Source organism: Protobothrops mucrosquamatus, unplaced genomic scaffold (genome assembly GCF_001527695.2).
Source record: "Protobothrops mucrosquamatus isolate PMUCROS unplaced genomic scaffold, P.Mucros_1.0 scaffold6, whole genome shotgun sequence".
NCBI lineage: Eukaryota > Metazoa > Chordata > Lepidosauria > Squamata > Viperidae > Protobothrops > Protobothrops mucrosquamatus.
Window position 1 is genome coordinate 1,297,148 of NW_015386393.1, and position 18,541 is coordinate 1,315,688.

At 39.9% G+C, this 18,541-nt stretch overlaps 2 protein-coding genes across 2 annotated transcripts in view; one reads left to right on the forward strand and one right to left on the reverse strand.

The window, feature by feature from the left end:
* Positions 1-7,041: 7,041 nt before the first annotated feature.
* ZNF511 (zinc finger protein 511) lies at positions 7,042-10,889 on the reverse strand. Its single transcript, XM_029282963.1, has 6 exons — positions 10,786-10,889; positions 10,588-10,661; positions 9,693-9,894; positions 9,185-9,309; positions 8,379-8,522; positions 7,042-7,190 (listed from the first exon to the last, which is right to left on the reverse strand). Exons 1-6 carry the CDS (start codon positions 10,861-10,863, stop codon positions 7,091-7,093), a joined length of 723 nt encoding a protein of 240 aa, XP_029138796.1. The 5' UTR covers positions 10,864-10,889; the 3' UTR covers positions 7,042-7,090.
* A 125-nt stretch (positions 10,890-11,014) lies between these two features.
* The window catches only part of TUBGCP2 (tubulin gamma complex associated protein 2), a 15,973-nt gene continuing 8,446 nt past the window's right edge, over positions 11,015-18,541 (forward strand). Inside the window, exons 1-8 of the mRNA XM_015809961.1 lie at positions 11,015-11,220; positions 12,641-12,769; positions 13,927-14,115; positions 15,279-15,438; positions 15,751-15,958; positions 16,520-16,719; positions 17,744-17,933; positions 18,198-18,343. Of these exons, the coding sequence (XP_015665447.1) occupies positions 11,068-11,220; positions 12,641-12,769; positions 13,927-14,115; positions 15,279-15,438; positions 15,751-15,958; positions 16,520-16,719; positions 17,744-17,933; positions 18,198-18,343 (1,375 nt within the window). The 5' untranslated portion in view covers positions 11,015-11,067. The remainder of the gene's footprint in view (positions 11,221-12,640; positions 12,770-13,926; positions 14,116-15,278; positions 15,439-15,750; positions 15,959-16,519; positions 16,720-17,743; positions 17,934-18,197; positions 18,344-18,541) is intronic.

Below are 18,541 nucleotides of genomic sequence, written 5' to 3' on the forward strand. Positions count from 1 at the left end.
AGGTGGTGGTGGTTGTGGTTGTGGTGGTTGTTCAGTCGCTAAGTCGCGTCCGACTCTTCAACCCCATGGATCACAGCACTCCAGACACTCTTATCTTCCACAGTCTCCCTGAGTCTGCCTAAAGTCATGCCCACCTCGTCGATGACACTATTTAATCATCCATGTTTATGGAGATTCTCAGTCAACCAGGTTATGGTTGTCCCAAAGGGTGCTTTTTTGCGAAAGGCAGCTGGACTTGCTTTGTTTTTTGGCTTGAAGACTTTTCGTTTCTCATCCCAAAAACATCTTCAAGCAAAAAACAGAGAAAGCCCAGTTGGCTTTTGAGGGGGAAGGGTGGAAAGCACCTTTGGGATATCTAACCATCCCTTCTCCTTTTGCCTTTAATCTTTCCCAACATCAGGGTCTTTTCCAGTGAATTCTCTCGTTGCATTTGGTGACCAAAGTTATTTTGAGTTTCAGCTTCCGTATCTGTTCTTCCAAAGGACAGGTCAAGGTTCATTTCCTTTAGGATTGATTTTCTAAGATCTCTCCATGAAAACATTTATACTGTATTTGGTGGGTTGGGCTGAGAGAGACAGCCCATCTGTCATCTGGAGGGATCTTTGGAGGTGCGGGGCCTCCCAGGACTTGAACTGGGGTGCTTCCAGGGCATGTGCTAAAACCGAACCTCTCTACTGCACACAGTTGTGTTTTGAAAAGGCCACCCTTTAGGACAGGCAGATGTGGCGATGTCTAAAAAGCATCTGATGGCTGGCATATTATACTTTCATGGCTATTTACATGGATGGTCAGCAAATTACACTTTCACGGGTACTCTGAAGAAGTGTTTCATAATCCACAAAATTCGCCTTGTATTTATGTTTGTTTCAAAAGTTGCCACAAGCTGTTTTCCATGACATGCGTGCCTCCATTTAGTCTTAATACTGTAGCGATTTACTCCATTTTCTCTGGTTTATACAATAAATTTTCTCTGGTTTATACAATAACCAGCAGGGGCAAACTTCAGACAACAGACTACAGTAGTTGTGGCCACTTTGTGCTTATGTAAGCCGCATGGTTTGTCACGATGCATATCATTTGCTACTACTCCCCCTTGCAGAAGCCTGTTGATATAGTTTGTATATAGAAAGGTACCCATCTAGGACAGTACATTTTTTTTACTTCTGCAACCTCCCCAGAGGTATAGCTAAGATTCTGCATCTCTTTCCCTGCTCCTTAAAGCCATATTGCTGTGCTTGAGCGTTTTGTTCATAATTACCAGTCATTCTCAGACCTTAAGCAATTGCCAAAAATATGTTCACACAATATATTAAACCCTAAAGCCAGGTTATCACAATGCAGGCATTATGTTCATACGGCTTAATATGCTCAATAGTCCTTGATGCAGAAGATACATCAGAGACATTTTCTAATATAGAAAAAGCAAGCTCATGTTACCAATTTTGTGTGTGTGTGTGTGTGTGTGTAAACTCCAAGGTTTGCAGACTTGTATGTCACCTGAAGCGGCCAGCCGAAGACAAAATACAAGCCAGTAAAAAAACTGTTGACTGAAGAGCAATAACTTCTATCAGAGATGCATTAGGCTACTTTGTCAGTGTGTGAAGATAACAGTCTGTCTTTTTGGTACCTTGAGGGTACTTAGAAATTGCATTATTTATGGGCAAAGCACTATGTCTTCTACAAAGCAATAAGGAAGAGAAAAACCTGCTGCTCTTTTTGCCATATTTCTCTTTTCTCCAGACCTGTTAATTCGCTCTAGGCATGTTTTTCTCTTGGTTCACTTGTAAGCATTTGTACAAGCTATTTCATTGTGTGCAGTTACTTGTAACTCCCAGATACCCCATTGCCTTGAATCTGGGTCTTATTGAAGATAGGCACCTCCTCAACCATTTCACCCTAAGGCAGAAGAAAAAGCAAAGGGAAATTTGTCCTCCTCAACATAGGAGAGAAAAAAGGAGAGAAATATAATTTGTGATGTTACCGTCCAAAAGTACATGTTTTACTCTGATATATTTTAGCTTATTTCTGTTATTGGTGGCTTACATGAAGGAATAAAACATAGAATGTGTAATACAGACACAAAATACTCCAAACCCATACGGGTTTTGATTTCTTAAATTTTTTACATTTAAAGATTCTAGGCTCCTGATGCTCATCTACAATCATCTCGATGATGAGAAATATGTACAGTAGTGCATAAAAAATCACATTGTCCTGTAGGTTTTTTTGAATCATGAACACCTCAGGAAATGAGAACCTGTTTTAGACAGGATCCACTTTAGATAGAACACATTACTAGAGGCTAAAGGGTTTCTTCAATAGGAAGTACTTTCTTCTTGGCTCCTTGTGGTTCACAATCTGCTCAGGCATTATCTAGTCACTATATGTTCTTGTAGCTTCCTGACTAGAGTACTAGAATATGAGACTCCCCATGAAAGGCATTTTAATTAGCTCAGTTGAAAATTCTGGTGCTTTTGAAGAGAAGGCAACACTTGAAAGAAAGAAGGCCACAACATAAAGACTGCCAATTTTTTGAAGGCTATTTGATGATTTACTCTGATGTCACCAGAACTGTGAATCAACGACTGACGTTTTTAATCTATTTTGGGGCCTGGAGATGAAGGTGGGCATAAGGATCCCTCAAAAGCTTCTCACAAGCCTTAAAACAAGTTGAAACATTGCCCAAATTCAACAGCATAATTTCATGGTGCCGCATCACGTACAGCCCGTGGTCTGCCTATTCCTACTTAAAATGACTGAAAAACTCAAAAACTCAAGCAACATCTCTTCAATAGCTGCGAGTTGCTTCTCTATACCTATTTAATAAAACAAAAAGTAAGAAAATCATATTGGAAACATGCTTCCTCCGCAGTGCTGTATTAGTTTAGAATGCCCTATCGGCCTATCCAATAAAAGACAGAAACTTAATAAATTCACACTTTCCAGCCTATGCCTTTCAGGTGCATAGTTCCTGGTTTATCATTCCATTGCCAAGCAAAAATATTATTTACAGAAATATTTTTAACAAATTTAATCAAGTATGTTATTGATCGATTGATTTGCAAATCAAGCACGTTTTAGACTATATTAAACATTCTACTTTTCTTGTATTTTAGAATCGTGGGAATTTGGAATTATCTGTATTGTTCCTGCCTGCCTCTGAGATGAAACAAATGATCATAAAGAACAGCCTTCTTTCTTTATGGTTTTCTCTATTTCTACAAAAGACAAAATATTAAGGGATACAAACCTTTTAAAATCACAATATACCTGGACTTTGAGTATGTCAACAAGTGTGAAGATAACATAATCTAGCAGACAGATCTTTTGATATTCAAATGTCTTCAGACAAAATCTATCCCCAATAACACCTGAGCAAATTTAGTGGTCAAGAGATAAGGGAACTTCCCACTGCTCACTCTTCAGTACTAAATCATCAAAAAGAAAACAATAGAGTGAGCAGTTCTCCTAACACGGGGGTGTCAAACTGTGTCCTAACACAAAGATTTAAATAACAGACCCTCAGCAATAATCAGTAGTACAACTGGTGATGGAACTTGCTCCTAATTTTAGAGTTTCAAGTGGGGCCCAGTTTGTACAGAAGACCAAAGAGCTCAAGGTGAAAAAACCAAACAATTACAAAGAGCTCAAAATCTCATCTCATTCTAATAAATAAAAGTGCAGTTCAGTGTGCAGAATGTGGCAACAAAAATCCTTAATGCCCGATAGGATTTGAACTGGGGCGAATGAGCCAATGAAAAGATTTATCCCAAACTGTGACCTTTTTGTAGTAAATATTCTAACTCATATACTTAGGCAAGGGGACAAAGAGACAAGGAGGCCAGGCTACAGGGAAGAAATAATTTTTATGTCTTACCATTACTATCCCGCTGATATGCCAACACTGCTTTTCAAAATCAAACAAGTCACAATCATGAGCCAACTCTTGCAGCTCAAGACAAGTAAGTAGCAATAGAAATCAAAATTACAAAAACGTACAATGAAGTATACAACATTTTACATCTCAGATGCCCTGTGGAAGAGCTCCATTTTCAGCTGCTTCCATGAGGCAACCAGAGTTGGAGCCAAATACATTTCCCATGAGACTACATTCTATCCAGAGTTACATAGAAAATATGGTTGAGGCATTATTCTTGGCGGAGGCTATAAAGGTCTGGATGGGAAGAAACAGATTCAGTCTTAATCCCACCAAGACAAAGTGGAAGTAGGTTTGGAAGCTAAGCCATCTTTAGTTCAAGGTGGGCTGTACTCCCATCTTTTAATCTGGAGGTGTTCTTAGAATCTACTTTGTATAATTCTATCTAGCTGTCACAACCAGACTAGATCAAAAGACCCACTCACAGTTACTCATATCCAGATCATTTTTTATTTAATTATTGCAACTCACACAATATGCAGCTGCCTTTGAAAACTACATCACGAGGCAGAGGCTCAACCATGGGTGCCTCCTAGTTTGCTAGAATGAGAGTTGCATTGGTTGCCAGTTGCAGTTCAAAGTTCCACTTTTAAGCTCCTACTTGACTCATGATCTGGATTAGTGCAAGACTGTCTTCTCCCAAAATTTCTGTTGTTAAGTGAGACATCTGTTAAGTGAATTACTACAATTTGTAAGTTAGTAACCCAGTTGTTAAATGAATGTGGCTTCTCCATTGACTGCTTGTCAGAACGTCCCAAAAGGAGATCACATGACCTTGGGATACAGCAATGGTCATAAATATGAGTCAGCTGCCAAGCATCTGAATTTGGATCACATAATCATAGGGATCGCTGCAAAGACTGTAACTTTGAAAAATGGTCATAAGTCACATTTTACTGCCATTGTAACTTTGAAGAGTCACTAAACAAACTGTTGTAAGTTGAGCATTACCTGTATTGCAGACACAGGCAGGCAAACACTTTTTGTATTTGTCAGCCAATTGTTGCTTTGAAGGGTTTTTGACGTATATTGGTGACAGTAGCAGTCCTATCTAAAATATCTAAATCTAAATCATATCTAAGTCGTATCTGAGCATCAGATTTGTCAAGTAGTTAAGGCACCAGGATAAAAACTGAGCAACTGTGAGTTCTAGTCACATCTTAGCCATGAAGGTCAGTTGGAGGACCGTGGGCCAGTCATTTCTCTCAGCTCAATCCACCTCATGGGGTTGTTGGGGGGGAGGAAAAACACATGTTGGATATGTTCGCCATCTTGAGTTAATTGTAAAGATAATAAAGGTGGAATATAAATAAATAAAAAGTAAAAAGACAACCTTACAGCAAAAAAATTCTCAAAAACAATGCAAAATTAACTACTTAGAAGCATTTCAAATAAGTTTATGCCCATTCAGGCACAATAGAATTAAATCTGAACCCAACTATTCCCAATGCATCTGTAACTCCTAAACTGTCTGATATTATCTGTTATTTAGTAACATGACAGCCTACTTTACAAGATTCGTGTAAAGATCAGGATAGTTGTACCAAAGCACAGATGCTTTATTATTATCATAACAGTTCCACCCCCTATACTTTGAAATGTTCTAGAAATAGACCTGGGCTATGTAGGGGAGATAGAGGCCTAGTGGTTATTCTTGCCCCAGCTCCTGCCAACCCAGTAGTTCGAAAGCAGGCAAATGTGAGTAGATAAATAGGTACTACTTTGATGGGAAGGTAACAAATTTCCAAGCACCAGAGTGTATAGTCATGCTAGCCACATGACCACGGAAGCATCTTTGGACAACACTGGCTCCCCTCAGCTAGGAAACAGACATGAGCACCACTCCCCAAAGTCAGATATGATTGGACAGGAGAAACCCTTACCTTTATTTCTGACATTTTAAATGGAGTTGGCCTACAACAAACAAGTCAGAAGCAGCCTTTGCAGCTCCTACTAAAATACCTCCATTTGGAAGGGCAGGAATCAGTTCCAATATTTAACTAGCTTTGCCTCTGTTCATTTCCCTGACTTCCTAGTAAATGAAGCCAGAGTTTTGCTCTAGTTTTAAGGCACTTTTCTGCTGATGCTGGCAAGCTAGGGATGGATCCGCCTCGGTTTCCCTCTTGGGCTGCTTTTGGAAGCGCGTCTGGAGGCTTCGGGAGGCTCAGAGATTGGTTCTTCCCTGCGGCTCGGAGGCTGTTTCCACTTCTTTTGGTGCTGGACTTTTAAACTTCAGGGGAAGATTTCTCCTTAATCACGATCTTCAATAAGAGACATAGCCCTTACCTTGGAAACAACTGCTTTATTCAAAGTCCTGTTGAATTCAATGTTCACAGTAAACATGGGGGCTCCTCTCTCTTCAGAGAACTGCACTATGCAGCATGCCCTCCACCAAGCTCAGCTGACACAAGTTAAAGAACACGACCAAGCCCGCACTCCCAAGGAAGCCCTGGATTAGAACCTAGCTCAGTCGAAAGAATTGTCAGAACCTCTGGAGCAACTTAACATCACACAAGCTAAATTCTTTGAAATTCTAACGGACGCCCTGATCGACTTAAAAGACCCAAAACAAAAATCCGCAGGGCCACTTCCAGAAGACGGTGCGCAAACTCTACATATACTTCTTCAGCAACTCAGACTATCTCAAGAAGTTGGTTGAAGAAGTTGAAAAGCTAACACTGCCATCTTCGTGTACGTAATGGAGCCATCAGAGAACAAGAGAAGAAGAAGAAAATCTTGCTCCAAGGCGCTCTTACATAATTTCTGCCTCAGCTTGAATGGAGAAGCATTCGGGCACTGTTAGCAGGGTAAAGTTTTACCTTCCTGCCATCTCTTCTCTCAATGTCTATTAAGTCGTAGGCCCTTTTCTGGGAGTTGACTTGATGTCATGTATCTATTACCATGGGAAATATTGTATATGTAAAGGACTCTGTGTATAATGTTCCTTACTATGCTACAGTATAGTAGAGTAGAATATATACATACCGTAGTGGGGTTTTTTCTGAATTTGAGCCATGTGGAGGATGTTGTGCAGAAATTGAGAAGGGGTGCCTAAAACTAGGAATACTTCTAAGAACTGAAATAAAAGTGTTATCAACTTTTTTTTTTTTAAAGGCACTTTTCTGCTGATGAAATTCCTCCTGGTTGTCATATTCAACTTTTCTTTTTTCTGCCTTTGAAGACCCGGGTAGCCCCTTGCCCAAAACAAATAGCGGGCGGAATTCTGAAAGACAAAATGCAAAAAGAGTGCACCCTGGCTTGTCTATAGTAATATAATAAACAAATGAATACAGGCTAACAAGTCATCCTAAAGCAGAGTTCCCCAACCTTTTCGGCTTTGTGGACCAGCAGGGGCAGGGAGAGAAGGGATGGTCCCACATACAAGAAGCTCCATTTGTGCACACGGCGGTCGCACGCGCCTGCCGCTCGCACAAATGAAGCCCGTGCATGCACGGTCCACTCGCTGCTCATGCAAATGGGCATGTGTGTGCACGCGCCCACCATTTCCATGGCCCGGTTCTGAAAAGTTTCTTATATTTCCAAACAATTCTATAGTCTTCTATAGTTCAAACACAATACTAGTTACAGTATGCAAACCTATAGAGGAAAAAGATACTTCACATCATGCAGATTCCCCCCCCTCCCTTTGGTCAGCAATTAGCTAAAAGAAGAAATTAATTCTTTCCTTGAACTATTTGTCATTTGAGCATATTTAAATTCTCTTAAACATTTCTGATATTGTGAAGTTCGTCCTCTGAGTAGTAAAAAATAAAAACAGTGAGTCTTCAAGGAAATTATTCATTCAAATTATTAAATTATACCAATTAAATACAGATTGGCTGGTTATCAGATTTTTGATAGTTTCCAAATTAGCAAATTCTACCAATCATTACCAGAACTGAGTAGCAATTTCATACCAACAAAAAAACTGTAACTAATATCTCAGAAGCTGAACAATTCTTGGGTTTATTTTGGCACTCAGAAGTATTAACATTTAATTAACAGACATACACAATGACATAAAAGTAAATAGCTGCAATGCATACCAACAATTCTGAAATAAAAAAAAATTGAACAAGGCTGTGAAAATCCACAGGGCATTAGGATGTAGGATTTTAAGCCAAATCATGAAAATGAATTATCAACTGTTTCATGCTTTATGTTAAGACATTTCCCATGACAAATGAGATTGGACAGGAATTCCAGAAATCCGACATCAGTTTGCTGAAAAATATACATTAGGCAAAAAAACCAAATAAACAATAAATACTATCTTGTCTCCAGTGAACTAAAATATTCTAATTCTTGAACAGATAGATGTTTCCATGCAAACAGTTGTACGTTCATACCCAAAAGTGATTCCAAGCCATCTGAAAAAAGCAAAGCCACCGACCTTGATCTATAGAGCCATTTTCCAAATGCTGGAGAGTCCACCGTACACTCAGTCTCAGACTGAACGTCACTTTCCATTACACTCTCATCTGGACCTGTTTCCATGGCCTCAACATGTAATTGTTCTGGGTCTTCCACAGTCATATCCATTGGCACGTTGCTTTCTTTTGATGAAGGCCTCATTTTCTCTTTCCTATTGCAGAAATTTATCTCAGAGTCAAAATACTGAAAAACAGATGGCAAGAACGTTGTAGAAAGGCTTCAACATCTATGTTTGCCCTTAGTGATGCTTTTTTTTGCTTTTAAGCAGTCATACAGAAAACATTATTGGTAGTGATTTAGCTTGGCCTTTGAGCAGGGAAACCTAAGTTCGGATCTGTATTCTATCATAAAATTCATTTATTTTATTCTCTCTCACTTTCTGGTGAGTGAGAAGTTCCCTGACGATGGACTCCAGCACAAATCCAAAAGGTTGGAAGACTAAACCTCTGATCCCAGTGACCGACCCAGACTGGATCCTGCAACATTATCCTGGGGCACCAATATTTGCATTCATTTCTCATTCATTTATTTTTATTATATGTATATGCCATTCATCTCAATATTGAGCAATTCATTCATTGACTATGGGTCAGTCATTCTCTCTTAGACTAATTTAATTAATCAAAATAATTATCTTTTTCTCTTCCAAGAAAAAGAATACAGAATGATCATACCAACAGTAATCATAACTAAGAACTGATCTTCTGAATTTTAGATTTTCTGTAATTCCATAGATCAAAACATTTCTAACAACCAGTGAGGAACACCTCAGATGTACATTCTGCTATATATTTTAGGCATTTACATGTTTACCTTTGTGCTTTCAGGGATTTATCAAAGCGAAAATCAGATGGATACTGATGAACTGTGATTAAGTGATCTTTGCGGTCTTTGCTGCTTTTGAATTTCTCTGGACAGCTCTCTACCAAGCACTGGTACTGCAAAGAGGCAGAAAAACCAATAAGAAGGTTGATCAGTATTCTGTGTTCTGCTCTTGAAGTTACTAGTGCACTGTTAATGACTATACTAGCAGAACATAAGTTTGATCTTCCCAACTCGTAACAAGGTTGGGGATGGTCTTAGTGTCAGCAGCTGACAGAGCTAACAATAGTTCATGAAGTGAACTATGCATAGGGCAATACCCAAGAGAAAAATGAACTACAAGCACTGCTTATGGTCTTAATTTTTTTATAACCAAAACATTGTGGTTATGTAATATTCTTGATTACAAAAAAATATTGCAGTTGTTAATATAATTAGATTTACATTTGTACTGAACCTACTGAACAGCAGGCTATCTATAGGTCTCATGGCCATTTACCATATTCTGCTTCTCTGCCATTATCTGGAAGAGGGAATCATGCCACTCCAAAATGTGAACATCTAACAAATGTGTTGAAGGGAAGGATCGTTTGCAAGAAGAACACACGTTCCTGTGCAGCATGTTGTAATGATGCTCATAGCTCTCCAAGGTGTTGAAAACCTGGCTGCATCCACCAATTTGACAAGGAAATTCAGAGGTTCTGCAAGGAAACAGAAAACAAGTCTTTACCAAACTGCGACATTTTACAAGTGTTGTGTTTATTTATTTAGTGCATTTTTATTTACAATCTTTACAGTGGCTGAAAGTTGTTTTGGGAGGTTTGTTATTCTTAAAGGAACAATGTAAATAGAGTAGAATTATCCCCATCATCCTGACTATATATACTAAAAGGAGAGAGGGTTTGAGGCATTTAATGTAACTCTCCCTTATGGACGAGCTCATTTCTGCTGAAGATTTTATAATGCAGGAGCAACAGCGTGAGCATCCTTGAAGTCAGGGAGGGAGGGAGAAAGGAGATAAAAGAATCAGAGTTGGAAGGGACCTCGGAGGTCTTCTAGTCCAACCCCCTGCTCAAGCAGGAGACCCTATATCAGGGGTGTCCAACCTTGGAACTCCAAGACTGGTAGACTTCAACTCCCAGAATTCTAGGAATTGAAGTTCACAAATCCCAAAGTTCCCAAGGTTGGACCCATCTGCCCTACAACACTTCAGACAAAGGGCTGTCCAGTCTCTTCTTAAAAATATTAAAAACATCCTGCCTTTGGAAACAGAGGCCTTTATTCCGGACTTCTGGCGGGAGGGGTGGGGGGCAAAAGCCCAGACACCACCACCCCCCGGCACCAATGCGCTGACAGAAGGAAAGACTTCTACAGCCACCTCTCCCAACCTTTACCTGGCCCTTTCGGTGTCCCTCGCGACGTTCTCCAGGAGACCTTGGAGGTACATATGCCGATGGACGTCGCCGTCCTGGAGGGGAAGAGAACAGGATTACAGCCATCGCTTCACACGCAGGGAAGAAACGCGGCGGGCCGCTTCCGAGGCAAGCCGACCCCGGCTCCGAAGGCAAAGGCAGAGCAAGGAGGCGCCCTACCTCGAAGAAGGGATGGTCTGCGGGGTAGCGGATCACGGCGGGGCGGAAACGGAAAGGACCTGCCTCCCCTCCAGCCATTCTTTCCCGCCGCGGTTTCTCTCCCTGAAACTAGCACGCCCGCGCTTCCGCTTCCGGGTCATGCGGAGGATGGTTGCTGGGAAACCGGGGGGCCGGGCTAGAAAAGGTGGAGCTTTTGCCGCCTTGCCCCTAACGGTGTGGCCCTGCCTTGCAGGGTTGTTGTTACTGCCCTGGTGAAGCCCTGAATGCCGCTTTCTATTCATTATGAGCGAGTTTCGGATCCATCACGACGTGAACGAGCTCCTGAGCCTGCTGCGAGTGCGGGGCGGCGGGGAAGGGGCGGAGGTCTACATCGACCTGCTCCAGAAGAACCGCGCCCCTTATCTCACCACCACCGCCTCAGCCCTCGGAGCCAAGGTGGATCGGCCGGGAGAAACGGGGGGGAGGCGGTCGGGGAGGGGAGAGACGGGGAGCAGCGGAGCCCTTTCGGACCCGGGCATATCTAATTTGATAGCAAAAGGCCTTTTTGTATAGGAGGGAATCAGATGTTTTGTAACTAAACGCCGTACAATGATCACTGATAGCTGCGAGTGTCCGCCCGGCTATTCCTCCACAATAATAATATTTAAGGGTCAAACTGTTTTTGTAATCAATTTTAAAAGGGTTAAGTGCCCCGGCATAAGCTCTGATGAACTGAAGATAAAGCCCTCTGGGTGCCAATGACTCATAAGGCTTCCCCTCTCCCACCCTGCTTCCAGGATGGGAGAGCTAAGTGGAAAAAAATATACTGCAGGTTTATTTATTTAGTCGTTGTTTATTTGTTAAATTTATTTGCCGCCTATTTGCCATGGGGCTACTCTGGGCGGCTTTCAATAATAAGAAAAAGGAGTGTAAACAGAAATAAAATAATAGAATAAAATAAACAATTACAAAGAAACACAAAAATACACTAATATGATAACCAAAAAGATGGAGGGGGAGAGGGAAATTGAGTCTGCCATCAATCCAGCAGCTACCTCCAGGTTTATCGGGTTTATCTGTTCACACCTGGCCTAAAAGAGCTGCTGGTCTTCAAAATATGAAGTTGATTTCATATTTATTGGCCTTGCTGACCACCTTTTATCTCAGAGTGAGCCAGGTAAATCCAAATTCATAGAGTTATGCGGAGTCATTTAACCCATCAAGTTCAATCCCCTGCTCAGGGTAGGAATCAAAATAATTCACAGAGATGATGATAAGCAAGGATGTTTTCACCAAGATAGAGGAAAGATGGGGAGATGTGGTAAGTGATGTTGGTTTCTTTAGCTTACGACTTTAACTTCTTGGCTATTTCATTCCTTTTCTTTGCATAATGTTGCTAACCCCAAAGAGGAATAGCCTGGTGCAGGGGTAGGCAACCTTGGCTCTTTTATGACTCATGGACTTCAACTCCCAGAATTCCTGAGCCAGCATAGCCAGCATAGCTGGCTCAGGAATTCTGGAAGTTGAAGTCCATGAGTCATAAAAGAGCCAAGGTTGCCTACCCCTGGCCTGGTGGATATGAATATATAATACAGCCATAGAGGGAACATCTGTAGCAGCCTTTTTCTTGCTACCACAGGATCATAGTTCAGCTGACCAGCAGTTCTGCTTCATGCCAGAGGAAACAGACTTTGTTAAGTAGAAAAGCACTCTGGAAGTTTATAGATATATAACAACAATACTATTATTGTTGATTGTTTTTTTTAATTTTGGTTGTTTTTGTACACCACCCAAAGTCACATTGCTCAAATTGGGTGGCTATATAAATTAATTAAAATTTAAAAAATAAATAATAACTATAACATTTATTTCCTAGGTTAAAATTGCAGAGTTTTCACGGACTCCAGAAGATTTCTTAAACAAATATGATGAACTAAAATCGAAGAACACAAGACATCTTGATTCACTTGTGTATTTGCTGTCCAAGCTTACAGAAGACAAAGAGGTAGAAGGTTTACTTTAGAAAGCCCATATAAAAACAATGCTACTTCTTAGTTAGTTGTGTTGAATAGGAGACTAAGAATAGGAGACCAAGCATTAAAGAAGTCAAGATCAAACACAGTTGTGCAGTGGGATGCAGAAAGGAGTAGAAAACAAGGAAAAAGGGAATTCTCTTGCATTCTCAAACTAACAGTATTGAACTGAGGAATACAGCAAAGGAAAATAAAAATCTATGTTAAGTAACATTAATTTTCCAAGGCCGTGTACAGAATAACTTCTAAATGTAATATGGAGGTCTTTTCAATTGGAAATGTCACTGGAGATGATCATAGAATGCAGGGGATAAAAGAGACATTGGAAATTATCCTTTCGAGTCCAAGGTTCCCTAAAGTGGTTAGTATCAACCCTCACGGGTCAATGGAACTATCCATTGTGGTTGTTATTATTTGTACTACTATTAGTTAAGTGGTATTTATTAAATTTCATATAATAAATGTTTGAGGTGTGGATGAAGAATCTGAAACTTCATGAGGGAGTCAGTGAACTGAAGAGATTGGAGACCCCTGATCTAGTGAGACCGCAGTCAGCTGTCCAATCATATAGCATAGCTAAGTGACAATGAACAAGTCTTTATTTACACATCTCTAGAGAAGAAGAATCTACCATCTCTCAAGATAGTCCGTTCCATTGTTGAATGGTTCTTTCCATTAGGAACTTTTTCTGAAGTCCAACCAAAATATGCTTCCTTAAAACCCATTTAAATGATATAGGGGATCTTCTGCACAAACGGAATAAATGCCATTCTAAAAAAAATTAAAGTAGACATCTTATCCAAGGATGCCTCAGAAGCTGAGTAAAGTTATTAACCGGCACTCACCATAAAGCTAGAAACAAGACCACTTGGGCAAGAAAGCTTTGTGCTACAGAGCCAAAAGCTGAATATTTTAACTATATACATTGTGTACAAAATTCATGTTGCCATACATATTCAAATTCCATAAGAGGTTTCTGGGAATTGCCAGAAGTGCAAGTAGAGACCTAGATATGTTGGTAGCCAAAAGTATTAGTAAGTTCAGCAAATAATCAGGAAATCGTATATGTGCCATGAGAAAGACTTTGAAGCATTCATCATTTCTGAATTTTGTTTTTGGACCATTTTAGACTTTGCAATACTTGCAACAGAATGCAAAGGAAAGGGCAGAACTTGCAGCAAATGCAGCAGCCAGTAACAGTGGTAGCAGCAGCCTCGCTTTCTCTGTCCCCTCAACAACTTCTAAAATGACTGTTCAAGAACTAGAGGAGTTACGGAAACAGCTGGGCACTGTGACAACTGGCTCCAGCACACAGCAGGTCTCTGAGATTCTTTCTTTGTTTATTTGCTATATATAAGCCATGTAATCCAAAGGGCACAGGCACATTCTTTATGATTCCATATTTATTGAGAAATAGGGAGTGAAATGTATTTTTCTAGTAAGCAATTGTGATTTACTTCTTACTAGAAAACCTTTAGAAAGATTGAAACCTTTGGAGGGGGGAAGCTTTTTTCCTCTTTTTTAAAAACAAGATCATTACTTTAGAGAGAAAAATAGCAACTTGTAAGTTTCTTCTCAGACTTAACGTTTTTCACTTTTGCCAATAGATGCTTCTCTTTAAGAAAGTTGTGGAATGCTATTTGAAAGTCAACTGGTTATTGCTAAAAACATCTAGTGGAATTATTTTGGTGTTGGAAGGTGATGTCGGAGATTGCAAATAAAATAATTGCTAAAACCTATCTTTGTAATAGAAACAATGAATAAATTGTGAATGAAAAACATATTCCCTGTCAAAAAACAAAAATTGGGGTTATTTAATATTATATATTTATCAAATGTTATAAGGAATCACAGGGAACATACATACTCTAGTAAATTATTGGGTGGATACTGCAATATGTTATGCATAGGCAATCCCATGGTAACTTTAGTTACTCAAAATAACCCTGAAATGTTTCTTACAAGTTACTTACTTATCTAGTACTCTGTTAACTGTCCTGGCCACTAACTCATACCTGAACCCAGTTCAATATCTTGATGCTGATTTTTAAAGCCCTGAATCGCTAAATGCCAGACATGAATGGCTTGAGGAATGATTCTTCCCATATAAACTAGCCTGGCACTTCAGGCTAGTACTGAAGTTGTGGATGCTTAGAGTGGACTAAGCAATGTTATATGTACAACTTTTAAGCTCATTGTGGAATGTGAAGGTAATATAGACTGGATGAAATTAACTGGTTGGGTGGGGTGGAGGGTTAAGAAATGCTTTGTCTATTCAAGTAGAGATGGATTATATCACTCTCTTTTTATTTATTTATTTATTTATTTGGCCCTGCAGTAAATCAGTTGCTAAAAATATTTTATCCTGCTGTGACAAAGACCAATTTGTCTCATCTCTTTGTGTGGCAAAAGGCTTCTTTCTTATTAGTTTGGTAGGCATTTCACTCACAGAATGCTCATGTCTCTTTTTTTCTTTGGCAGCCTCTTGAACTTGTACGAAAAGCACTCCGAGAAAAGCAGAACAAGAAAAACTCTGGCCAGCCTATCCCGTCATTCCCTTCCTGGGTGTATGAAAGACCAGCTCTTATTGGAGACTTTCTCTCTAGCTCTAGTTTAAGTACAGATACAACTGTGCCAATAGGTGGGTAAAAGTGGTGGATTGTAAGAGACCATCTAATCATGAAACACAACACCAATCTGTTGTTTGGCTGAAGTCTTTCATTAGCATTTAAACATTCAGCCTGTATATTAGTAACATCCAGTTTCTGCTAGTGTACCTCAAAGGAACTGGGATGTAAAGTTAGAGATGTTAATTAATGTGTGTACGTTATTCAGGGAAAATTCTTTTTGTATCTTAATTGGATGCCTTTATAATAAAAAAAATCTTGATCCTCCAGAAGCCTGAACGTATTCCCTTCTCCAAAATAACATATCTCTTTGATTTCCCCATCAGGTACATTACCATTGGCAGCCCAAGAGTCTGCAGTTGTAGAAGACTTGCTGTATGTTTTGATAGGTGTGGACGGCAGATACATCACAGCACAACCCCTTGTTGGTCGAGATAATCGTACTTTTCTAGTGGATCCCAATCTAGATATGTCAGTTAAGGAACTGGTCACTAGAATCCTCCCTGTCGCTGCAAGCTACTCCATAATATCCAGGTACCAGCAGTTTTCTTGAAATGTCACTAGGGGAGACCAATCTGAGCATCCATTTCTTCTATGCCTTCTTGCAACTACTATCATGGTTCTGATAAATGAGACCAATTAGAACAGAACTCCGAGGCTTGAGATTTCCTCTAAGAACATGCTTATTGGATACAAAGTATCAGCACGGTCAAAAGTGAAACCAAGACTAAAAACCCATCCCAAAAGCAACAGTAATACAAAGTTACAGTTCCCACCCCACTGGCTATGCAATCAACTACGTTTCCCAATAATACTTCCAGGTGGGCTTTCTAACACTAGGATCATCCTTCCCAGCTGAGGGAAACAGAAATGACCTTGGTTCCCACAGGACAGAAAACTGTTTAGTCTAATAGAAAACTTTCCATTCCCCCCCCCCCCATCTTGTGGCAAACAGAAACAAGGAAAATGGCTTTGGCCAAGTTCATTGCAAGGTTGACAATTACTCTAGAAAGCCAGGGTCTTGTTTCAGTTAGTAAACCAGCCTACCGTTTATTCTTATATATATTGATTGACAAAAAGCATGGATCGTTGCAGGTTTGTAGAAGAGAAATCTTCCTTTGAATACGGACAAGTAAATCATGCATTGGCAGCAGCAATGAGGACCCTTATTAAAGAGTACATGATCCTGATAACCCAACTGGAACATCTCCAGCGCCAAGGACTCCTCTCATTGCAGAAGCTTTGGTTTTATATCCAGCCCACAATGAGGACCATGGAAATCTTGGCTTCTCTTGGTGAGAAATTCTTTTTTTTTCTTTGATTTATTGGGGTGATGGGAAATATTTTCTGCTAGACCATCTTTCAGCATTTATCTATCTATGTAGGGTGGCCAGGTTTTTTTAGTAAATCAGATGGAATTTTTTCTGCCCGCATTTCTCTTCTTCAGTTAATTATCTAAAGCAAAATCCTAATCCAATGACTATTTTTAGTAACTAAAATAATACCTGTTCTTCAAATACAGGGTCCTTCCATTGCACCTTTACTTCCAAAGAAAAATATCTCAACAAGGGTTAAAATATATACATTGGATAAAGCCAGAAAGCATACTTAGATCTGCTAGAGACCTAAAATTTCAGAACTGGAAGGAATCATGCTTTGACTCCATACTTCAGCCAGGGGGTTAAAACTGCTGGTTTATGAGATTGTGCATTTGTACTCTCTTGTAAGCTGGCTTGAGACTATAATTCTTATTATAATTTTAGTTATTATAATTAACATGCTTAATTTGAGCTGTTCACTTATAGCTCAATAATCACTTTTACAGGTAATCCTTGACTTACAACCATAATTGAGCCGTGGGAGTATGCGGCCATCATAACTGCAGAAACAGGTCATAAGTAGTCTGAGGATGTCTGCCGTAACTTTAAACAGTCATTAGGCAATTCATTGTAAATCAAGGACAATGTATACATGTACTTGGATAGCATCAGTTTGACTGTCTTTTATTCTGCTAGTTAAATTATTCCCACTCATTCAGAGATTTTTAAAATTGCATTGTGGCATCTGAGAGTTGTATTTAATGTTTTTCAGCATGCAGCTAATTAAGCTCGGTGAGTCTTTTTGAAATTGTCATGTTTAGTAGATGAGCAGTGTTGCAGTTGAATATTCGTTCAAGTGGACTTTATGCAAAAAAATCTGTGTGAGCCGCAGATTCTTTCAACAGATAAAGGATCTTCTGCTGGTTGAGTGATGGGTTCAACAGATAACTGCATTTTTTTCACAGTGAGGTTTTTAAAATTGCATCTTTTTTTTCCCCAGCTACTTCGATAGACAAGGGCGAATGCATGGGAGGTTCAACCCTCAGCCTACTCCATGACAAAACATTCAATTATACAGGGGACAGTCAAGCCCAGGAGCTGTGCCTCTATTTAACCAAAGCTGCCAGTGTTCCATACTTTGAAATATTGGAGAAATGGATCTACAGAGGCATCATCAACGATCCTTATAGGTACCCGGTGGAATTGTGCTCTTTTTTCTTCTGGATATCATTTGTGGTATTGTTGGGAGGCGAGGTAAAATTCTTTGCACTGATGGAAGTGGTGTGTTAGGGCTGTCAGAGTAACCAGAGTATAACACACTGGAAAAACAAAAATCCTTTTCCACCTTTGTATTCTGATTTCTCCTTTCCCCCTTCTGCCCTCCCCCCCACCCCCACCCTTCCCCACTGCTGTTCTTCATCACACCCAAACATTCGTTTCTTTTAATTTTATAGTGAATTCATGGTGGAGGAACATGAACTCCAAAAGGAAAAGATCCAGGAGGACTATAATGATAAGTACTGGGATCAAAGATATACCATTGTCCAGCAACAGATTCCCTCCTTCCTGCAAAAGGTTGCTGATAAAATACTTAGCACAGGTAAGCATTTAGCTGCCAGTGAACAGGAAAGAGGGCAGAGGCTCCTGAAAAACAATCCTCTAAGCCAGGGCTTTTCAACCTTTTCACCCATTGTACCACTTTTAGGATATGGCAATATCCAAGTACCACCAGTCGCCTAGAAAGGGGTCAAAAACTTGATGACCAAAAAAAAAAGGAAAAAAGTGATAAAGTACAGGT

Excerpts from the sequence above, each read along its gene's own strand:
- ZNF511 (XM_029282963.1), bottom strand. The coding sequence starts at position 10,863 with ATGGCTGGAGGGGAGGCAGGTCCTTTCCGTTTCCGCCCCGCCGTGATC. Across the intron at positions 9,895-10,587 it reads AGGGACACCGAAAGGGCCAG|AACCTCTGAATTTCCTTGTC; the intron begins GTAAAGGTTGGG and ends GTTTCCTTGCAG. Across the intron at positions 9,310-9,692 it reads TGGCAGAGAAGCAGAATATG|TACCAGTGCTTGGTAGAGAG; the intron begins GTAAATGGCCAT and ends GCCTCTTTGCAG.